Genomic DNA, 9,992 nt, shown 5'->3' with positions numbered 1-9,992 from the left:
ATACTCCCTCCGTTCCATAATTCTTATCGTAGATTCAGATATATCTATTCACAAAATATGTCTAGATACATCTAAAATTTACAACAAGAATTATGAAAGGGAGGAATACTACCTATCAAACCAGTCCCTGTTGGACTACTCATGTAAGGATCAATTATCAGACCAATAATAATGTCAAGGTTCCTGAAAATGTGTTAGCCAACTCGACCTATGCACATGTCGATGTTCTATTGCCATATTCAGTAATGCCAGGATCTCAACTCTTTACTTTTTCCTTTTCTTTTTCGAAGGCAAGGATCTAAACCCAGCACCTTCTCTGAAGATCAAACCTGCACCTACAACACTAGTGTCCATAATCAGGTTACAGCATACAGCTGCTCCTGCTGCCTTCAGACTAACAACACCTTACAAAAACGTGGACGACTAACTAGCTCTACACTGCTACTGTACTTGGAGCACTTGATTTACCCTGCTAAACCAAACCGAGTGCAGTATCATGTGGAAAATATCATACTTCACAGGCTTCGGATGCCACAGAAAGTGCCTCTGCACCTTCCTCACGTTGGACTGCATGGCCACATACCGGCTCTCCGGAATCTCCAGCAGGATCTCCTTCAGTCTCGGCACGTCTCTCTCCGGCACCACCACAGAGAAGGCGCTCCAGTCGAGCACATCGTCGAAGGGTAGCACGAAGTTGTCGGCGATGATCACCGGTACACACTCGTAGTAGATCGCCTCGACGATCCGAGGGCTGTTCACCTCGTACCCCATCGGACAGATGCAGTACTTGGTCGACTTCATGTGCTGGACGTAGTTCATCCTCCTGGTGATCCGGCGTGGCAGCCGGCTGTATATTCTCATGTCTGCGTCGTCCTTGCCTCCCCAGTGTCGGAGAAGAATGGGCCGTACTCGGCCGTGCATCTGCCCTGCGAAGAACGCGAGGATGGACCTCTTTGAGGCTGGTTTCCCACCAATGCCTCCTAGAGGTTTCCTTGGAGATCTAACGAATGTTTCGGGAAGGGACACATCTCTTCCACGGATGAAAACTCCTTCCGAGAGGTCTGCATTGCAGAGAGCTTTGATGGCATTCTTCCGCAACTCGTCATGTAGTTTTGTCGTGTAAGGTCCCTGTCAAGAAGATCTCAAGTCAGTTACACAATGCTGGCTTCATATGTGATACAGTTTGCATCACCAAAATTCTTACTTTAGACGGTTGTTTGATGATTCAAATGCGCAGGCGAGAAAAACATACCCAGTCATGGCAAGCAACAAAGAAATGATCGGTGCCTTTCGTCCTATTCCAGTACGGAAACTTGGCAGAGATCATATCTATGTAATTCTTCACATATATAGAGAGCGGTTCAAGCGTGTTTGATCCGGGCACATAAAGATTATGCTCCAGCTGACGAGAACTATATGGCAAATAGAACAGATGAGCTCTGTTTGGATCTCTCACAACAAAACTCTGATCCCCCTCAATTAATTTCATAAACCATCCCTCCGATGCATAAATGCCTTTCAAATATGGAGAATGAAAAATGGGCTTTGCTCCATCATGGTATATGTAAACCTTAAGAAGTCCTTCCATCAGCTCATAACTCCTGGAATCATGAGTTGAAAGCATTTAATAAGCCATCTTCTGAACTGAAGAAAACTAAGCATCATTTACTTTATGGACAAAATGGTAATAAAAGCGTCGTTTGCCACATATCCAGACAGTTAAGTCAATGCTTAACAATTCATAGGCTGGCAAACCCCCATTTCTTGCTAGAGAATAATGGAGTAAGCCCAGCGTCTTACCTCTTAAAGATAGACACATTTCGGAATAAAGGCGCATACAAGTCAGGGTGACCAGATACCAATGGTGCATTGGCAATCTCTTTCTTTGCATATATAAGATCTTCATCTGCTGCAGTTGACCAAAGTGGTATCTGCTAAATTGGCAATGCAACAAAGTTGTTCATCATATAGACTTTTAGATATCGAACATATCATTAGAGAGGTTACAAAGGTATATCATTAACCTCTGGGTCTGGAGGCAGCACTCTATCTGAGCTGACATCCGAGCTGCTTGTAGAATCACTGAACATAGGCTTCACAAGTATAGAAGTTAAATCCAGAAATGGACATAGGCTTCACAAGGTTATTCTAGCTACAAGTTCACCCAGCACTAGATATGTACCTCCTGGAGAAAAGGGGCAGATTCCTTTGGTGAATTTTCCTAATAAATAGTAACATTTCATTACAGGCCATAAAAAGAAATGGATACTCTATTTTTATAGAGAACAAAAGATAGCATGCAAATACTTCCTATTGTGCATATACGTCCAACATAACTCAGTTACCAAAAAAAAACATGCATACGTGTAACTGGACAATGTATAACATGACAGAACATAAAATATTTTTTAACTTTCTCATACGATGGCTTCCATTTCTTTCCAGTAATGGAACAACAACACAGTTCAACAAGATTGAAGAAGTAAATAAGCAAGATGTCTAACAGAAACTAGAATAAACTGCAACATCTTACCCTAAGAAAGTAAATTTTCTCAGAGAGAAATACCTTTATATCTGGATGCTCAGGTTCCTCCATTGATCTATCATCAAAACTCTCCACCGGCGAAGATGCTGGTTCAAAAAACATGGAGGGGGATGGTGTAATCCTAGTTGAAAAATTAGCCTGCAAACAAAACAGATAATTTCGTGCACTCAGATCCAACTATAGCACATTCTCCTATAATACATGAAAACTTAGCATGAGTCATCGTCAAATCGCCCAAAATTTTCTTAGAATTCAGCACTACTACTATGAGAGAAGCACAACTTCTGAAGATTTGACAAATTAGAGCATGGTAGTAAGTGAACAATGTATAGCATGACATAGCCTACCTTGCCTTTTTTTTCACACGGTGGCTTCCACTAGTTTCCAATAATGGAACAACAACACAGTTCAAAAAGATAAAGTGAATTCTACAAAGAGAAATACTTTTGTATCTAGATGCTTGGGTTCTGGTCCCGAAAACATGGAAGGGGCTGGTGCAATCTTAGATGGAGAACTAGTCTGCAACACAAACATATCAATTTGCGCACTCAGATCCAACTATAGCACATTCTCCTACTCCACATGCAAACTTAGTAGTAGTCCTTCCAATCACCGAAAAAATTCTTTTACAGTTAATTCCTACTATAGCTATGAGAGCAGGCCATCAGGGCACACTTTAGAAGATTTGACAAATTAGAGCATGGTGGTACATTTCAACTCATCGGGATTTGCTGTGAGTTTGTGAAATTTAGCAATAGTCCAACTGTCCAAGTAGACAGAATTTGACCACATTTCAACCTGTCTACTACCATCAGTCAACTACCACATACAAAATCACGATGTTTTTTCAATTCTGCATTATGATCTTAGAGACCATAAATCCATGCGGCAAAAACTCAGCACACACCTTGAAGGAAGGAGGCGGCGCTACAGCTGGCAGCAGCGAGGAACTCTCCACGTAGCGCTCCGCTGCGGCCGCACGCAGCACCTCACGAGGCCTCGAGGGTAGGGAACCACCCACCAGTAAGGCGCGGCCAGGGGGCTCAGTAGTTGGAGCGGCTAGCAGAAGAATCAGGCCGCCGCAAGCACCGCGACGGCGGCGCAGGAGACCACCACGAGTCGGCGCTAGAGAATCTTGCGCGGAAGAAGAGGGCGCACAGAGGACAGGTGGTGTGTCATTTCGGAGGAACTGGCTGCCGGAGCCGTGGCGGGGTGGAGAGGAGGCAGCGGCGATGGGTGGTCAATCAGACCACCGACAGTGGTGAGCGGTGGGCATGGAATTGACAGGTTTACCCTCCGTGACACGTGGTCATTTATCAGTAATTTTTGTATTATCCTCCTGTGAGTAGTTTGTTGCAATATTTTGCTGAAAATAGGAAATATTTCCAGCTAGTTAATCGTGATTTACCTTCCTGGGGATACTGTGTACTTTATACGTTCTCCATGCGTTGAGATACCTCATACGTTCTCTGCTATCGATGTCAAACCAATTGTCTGACCTCCCTTTTGTTTCAAGAACTAAAATTTTATTTTGAAACTATATGTGCGTATATGATCTTTTATTCAAAAAAATGTGTGTATACGCTTCTAAACAGATACAGTTAGCCCATAGCCAAGGGACAACCCTATCTCTCTCGGCCATCCAAAAACCTGCATCTGCCCGTGGACACATTATTTTATATCTGCAACATTCTAGCTTCAATAATGTCGCAAATCAACCATGTACAAAAACCTCTTCTCCGTCCCTAGCTCCCGACCCAACTGCCCCCACCTCCCCCTCTCTGTGTGTGTCTGTGGACACGCAGACCCTCCACTTGACCGCACAAGCTAACAAGTTTTACCCAAATGGAAAATCTTTGTTTTGAGAAAAAATGAGAATGAGCTACAGTAATTTATACTGAAGTAGAAATTGCTTTGTGTTGCTACCTTTTTCACGTTAGCTCGAGCTTTCAATATGAACTGGCTAGTGCACACACCATATATTACTTAACAACATACCTATCATGATTCATGGCGTCGACCATATGGAAATAAATACATGCTGTACCAATTTCACATGTGTGAATAAATACTCTCCCTTTATACAAAGTGCTACAACTTCACCATATAAGTAGACATCGCGTTACATTATTTCATTTTGTTTTAGCTTTCTAGTAGCACTTATTTTGGTATATCATGTATAGGGTCTATCATGTAACAACAGGGAAGATATGTTAGATAAGAGCCTGAGAGTTTGAGAAAATATTTAGGAACATGAGGCTTCAGGAACATGAGTAAAACCAGTATACCCAGTGCTGGATGAAGTTGACACAGAAGATGTAGCATGATCAGAAAGGAAGGCATATGCATACAAAAGGTTTTTCCGTTGATCCAGAAAATTAGTTTTTGGCTACCTTGCATATATGTTCAACAGAATTCTGAGACAAAAAACCTCATGTGTAAGTGTAACTGAACAATATAGCATGACATAGCCTACCATGCCCATTTTTTCCGTTTTCGCACGGTGGCTTCCACTACTTTCCAATAATGGAACAATAACACAGTTCAAAAACAGAAAGCAAATACTACAAAGAGAAATACCTTTGTTTCTAGATGCTCAGGTTCTGGTGCTGAAAACATGGAAGGGACTGGTGCAATCTTAGATGGAAAACTACTCGGCAAAACAAAGTAACAAACAGAGTATCATTTTGCACAGTCATGACCAACTGTAGCACATTCTCCTACCCCACATGCAAACTTAGTAGTAGTAGTACTTCAAATCACCGAAAAAATTCTTACAGTTAAGCCCTACCATAGCTATGAGAGCAGGGCACATTTTTGAAGATTTGACAAATTGGAGCATGGTGCTACATTTCAACTCATTAGGATTTTCTGTGAGTTTGAACAAATTTAGCATGAGTCCAACTATCCAAGAAGACAGATTTTGAAACTATGTATGTGTGTGTGTGATGTTTTATTCAAAAATATGTGTGTATACACTTCTAAACAGATACAGTTAGCCCACAGCCAAGGGACATCCCTATCTCTCTCGGCCATCCAAAAGCCTGCATCTGCCTGTGGACACATTATTTTATATTTGCGACATTCTAGCTTCAATAATGTCGCAAATCAACCATGTACAAAAACCTCTTCTCTGTCCCTAGCTCCCAACCCAACTGCCCCCACCTCCCCCTCTCTGTGTGTCTGTGGACACGCAGACCCTCCACTTGACCGCACAAGCTAACAAGTTTTACCCAAATGGAAAATCTTTGTTTTGAGAAAAAATGAGAATGAGCTACAGTAATTTATACTGAAGTAGAAATTGCTTTGTGTTGCTACCTTTTTCACGTTAGCTCGAGCTTTCAATATGAACTGGCTAGTGCACACACCATATATTACTTAACAACATACCTATCATGATTCATGGCGTCGACCATATGGAAATAAATACATGCTGTACCAATTTCACATGTGTGAATAAATACTCTCCCTTTATACAAAGTGCTACAACTTCACCATATAAGTAGACATCGCGTTACATTATTTCATTTTGTTTTAGCTTTCTGGCAGCACTTATTTTGGTATATCATGTATAGGGTCTATCATATAACAACAGGGAAGATATGTTAGGGAAGAGCCTCAGAGTTTGAGAAAATATTTAGGAACATGAGGCTTCAGGAACATGAGTAAAACCAGTATACCCAGTGCTGGATGAAGTTGACACAGAAGATGTAGCATGATCAGAAAGGAAGGCATATGCATACAAAAGGTTTTTCCGTTGATCCAGAAAATTAGTTTTTGGCTACCTTGCATATATGTTCAACAGAATTCTGAGACAAAAAACCTCATGTGTAAGTGTAACTGAACAATATAGCATGACATAGCCTACCATGCCCATTTTTTCCGTTTTCGCACGGTGGCTTCCACTACTTTCCAATAATGGAACAATAACACAGTTCAAAAACAGAAAGCAAATACTACAAAGAGAAATACCTTTGTTTCTAGATGCTCAGGTTCTGGTGCTGAAAACATTGAAGGGACTGGTGCAATCTTAGATGGAAAACTACTCTGCAAAACAAAGTAACAAACAGAGTATCATTTTGCACAGTCATGACCAACTGTAGCACATTCTCCTACCCCACATGCAAACTTAGTAGTAGTAGTACTTCAAATCACCAAAAAAATTCTTACAGTTAAGCCCTACCATAGCTATGAGAGCAGGGCACATTTTTGAAGATTTGACAAATTGGAGCATGGTGCTACATTTCAACTCATTAGGATTTTCTGTGAGTTTGAACAAATTTAGCATGAGTCCAACTATCCAAGAAGACAGATTTTAAAACTATGTGTGTGTGTGTGTATGATGTTTTATTCAAAAATATGTGTGTATACACTTCTAAACAGATACAGTTAGCCCACAGCCAAGGGACATCCCTATCTCTCTCGGCCATCCAAAAACCTGCATCTGCCTGGGGACACATTATTTTATATTTGCAACATTCTAGCTTCAATAATGTCGCAAATCAACCTTGTACAAAAACCTCTTCTCCGTCCCTAGCTCCCGACCCAACTGCCCCCACCTCCCCCTCTGTGTGTGTGTGTGGACACGCAGACCCTCCACTCGACCGCACAAGCTAACAAGTTTTACCCAAATGGAAAATCTTTGTTTTGAGAAAAAATGAGAATGAGCTACAGTAATTTATACTGAAGTAGGAATTGCTTTGTGTTGCTACCTTTTTCACGTTAGCTCGAGCTTTCAATTAAAACTGGCTAGTGCGCACACCATATATTACTTAACAACATACCTATCATGATTCATGGCATCAACCATATGGAAATAAATACATGCTTTACCAATTTCACGTGTGAATAAATACTCTCTCTTTATATAAAGCACTCCAACTTCAACATATAAGTAGACATCGCGTTACATCGTTTCATTTTGTTTTAGCTTTTTGGCAGCACTTATTTTGGTATATCATGTATAGGGTCTATCATGTAACAACAGGGAAGATATGTTAGATAAGATCCTGAGAGTTTGAGAAAATATTTAGGAACATGAGCAAAACCAGTATGCCCAGTGCTGGATGAAGTTGACACAGAAGTTGTGGCGTGATCAGAAAGGAAGGCATATGCATACAAAAGGTTTTTCCGTTGATCCAGAAAATTAGTGTTTGGCTACCTTGCATATATGTTCCAACAGAATTCTATTGCAAAAAACCTCATGTGTAAGTGTAACTGAACAATGCATAGCATGACATACCCTACCATGCCCATTTTTTTTTGTTTTTCACACGGTGGCTTCCACTGCTTTCCAATAATGGAACAATAACACAATTCAAAAAGAGAAAGCAAATACTGCAAAGAGAAATACCTTTGTATCTAGATGCTCAGGTTCTGGTGCCGAAAACATGGAAGGGACTGGTGCAATCTTAGACGGAAAACTACTCTGCAAAACAAACATAGTATCATTTTGCGCAGCAGAACCAACTGCAGCGCATTCTCCTACCCCACATGCAAACTTAGTAGTAGTAGTACTTGAAATCACCGAAATTTTTTTTAGTCAAGCCCTACCATAGCTATGAGAGCAGGGCACACTTTTGAAGATTTGACAAATTAGAGCACGGTGCTACATTTCAACTCATTAGGATTCTCCGTGAGTTTGAACAAATTTAGCATGAGTCCAATTATCCAAGAAGACAGATTTTGACCGCATTTCAACCGGTCTACTACCATCAGTCAACTACCACACACGAAAGCACCATGCTTTTTCCAATCTGAGTTATGATCTTAGAGCGCATAGATCCGTGCTGCGGAAACAAAGCACACACCTTGAGGGAAGGAGGCGGCGCTTCGGCTGGCGTCAGCGAGGAACTCTCCGCGAAGCGCTCCGCATGCGGCTCCTCACGAGGCCTCGAGGGTAGGGAACCACCCGCCAGTAAGGCGCGGCTGGGGGCCTCGGTGGTCGGCGCGGCTAGCAGCAGAATCGCGGCCGCCGCGAGCACGGCGACGGCGGCGCAGGCGACCACCGCGGGGCGCCGCTGGAGAATCTTGCGCGGAAGAAGAGGGCGCGGGGAGGATATGTGGTGCGGCATTTCGGAGGCGCCGGCCGCCGGAGACGCGGCGGAGGGGATGGGAGGCAGCGGCGGTGCAGAGAAGACGGCGATGTGTAGGTAGTCAACGAGACCTGGACAGCGTTGAGCGGTGAGCGCGGAATTGACGGGTTTGCCCTCCGTGACACATGGGTCATTTGTCAGTGATTTTTTTGGTATTATATCCTCCTATGACTAGGATTTGTAACTGTAGTTAGCTGAAAAATAGGAAAGATGTTCAGCTAATTAGGTGGAGATACAGATACTGTGTACTTATACGTTCTCGACGCACCGGAATACCTCGTATTTCTCTGCTCACAACATATGTCAAACTGTTTGACCTACTTTTGTTTTAAGAAGTAAAATTATATTTTAAAATCATTCCCTCCGTTTTAAAATAAGTGTCGCAATTTTTCAAAAATATTGCGTTTCAATCTAGAAAAAACTATAACACTTATTTTTAAATATATGTGTATGCGCCTAAACTTATACACTTTGGGTGGAACATCGCCTCAAGTTTTCTCGAACATCCGAAAGTATGCATCTAACGGTGAACACATTATTCTATATCCGCAACATTTTAGCTTCAATAATGTCATTATTGATTGACAATCTCTTCCAGTTTCTTTTTTCATTAGGCTGTATATACTTTTGAGAAGTTAATAAAAGGCCGAGGGGGCTCCCCTACAATAGAAGTTTCAAAAGGTATTCATTGCGTCAACCACATGAAAATAAATGAATACTCTACCAACTTTAACATGTGTAAATTACTTCTATCCTCATATATACTGCTCCAACTTAACTACATATAATAGGTGTCATGCTATATCATGTATAGGTACTATCATGCAATCCAGGAAGACTTCTTAGATAAGAAACAAAGAGTTGACAAAACATGTAGGAACAGGAGACTTCAGGAAAATGGATAAAATTATGAGTTATAGTCATGGTTGGAGACACACCCTAGGCAACCAGAGCCATGGCTCAGGGTCCGGCGATGGTAGGTAGGCCTATATGGGTCTTGAAGCAGTCCCTATAGTAGACTTGTAGCTCTACCGCATGCTGCTACACTGCTGCAAAGTGCTATGCTGCCTCCTCCCCTAGTAATGGTGCTGGATGAAGTTGATCTAGAAGCTTCATCTTGATCATAGAGGAAGGGAGATGCGCAAAATATTTTTTTTTCAGTCCTCGTCTGAAATCATGCATGTACATTTTGCTATCCATGTGTTAGTTTTTTTTATTGTGATTTTGGATCAACATAGGGCAATTATTTAACCAATCCCTAATGTTTCTATGAAACCATTGATTGGTTGCGGCGATCACAATGATGATGATGCTTTGGGCGATGTTCCTCTCTTTGGAGGAGATGTTGAAGT

At 41.8% G+C, this 9,992-nt stretch overlaps 1 protein-coding gene across 1 annotated transcript; it reads right to left on the bottom strand.

The window, feature by feature from the left end:
- Window positions 1-378: 378 nt before the first annotated feature.
- Window positions 379-8,619, bottom strand: LOC124664132 (probable glycosyltransferase At3g07620). Its single transcript, XM_047201718.1, has 11 exons — window positions 8,356-8,619; window positions 7,899-7,973; window positions 6,519-6,592; window positions 5,126-5,201; window positions 2,567-2,683; window positions 2,183-2,221; window positions 2,129-2,133; window positions 2,025-2,082; window positions 1,801-1,934; window positions 1,253-1,601; window positions 379-1,128 (listed from the first exon to the last, which is right to left on the bottom strand). Exons 1-11 carry the CDS (start codon window positions 8,617-8,619, stop codon window positions 442-444), a joined length of 1,878 nt encoding a protein of 625 aa, XP_047057674.1. The 3' UTR covers window positions 379-441.
- Between the last annotated feature and the right edge of the window lie 1,373 nt (window positions 8,620-9,992).

This window comes from Lolium rigidum, chromosome 6 (genome assembly GCF_022539505.1).
Source record: "Lolium rigidum isolate FL_2022 chromosome 6, APGP_CSIRO_Lrig_0.1, whole genome shotgun sequence".
Taxonomy (NCBI): domain Eukaryota; kingdom Viridiplantae; phylum Streptophyta; class Magnoliopsida; order Poales; family Poaceae; genus Lolium; species Lolium rigidum.
This window is presented reverse-complemented; position numbering and strand designations above follow the sequence as displayed.

Excerpts from the sequence above, each read along its gene's own strand:
- LOC124664132 (XM_047201718.1), bottom strand. The coding sequence starts at position 8,619 with ATGCCGCACCACATATCCTCCCCGCGCCCTCTTCTTCCGCGCAAGATT. Across the intron at positions 6,593-7,898 it reads CTGAGCATCTAGATACAAAG|AGTAGTTTTCCATCTAAGAT; the intron begins GTATTTCTCTTT and ends TTTGTTTTGCAG. Across the intron at positions 1,935-2,024 it reads TGCTGCCTCCAGACCCAGAG|CAGATACCACTTTGGTCAAC; the intron begins GTTAATGATATA and ends TTGCCAATTTAG.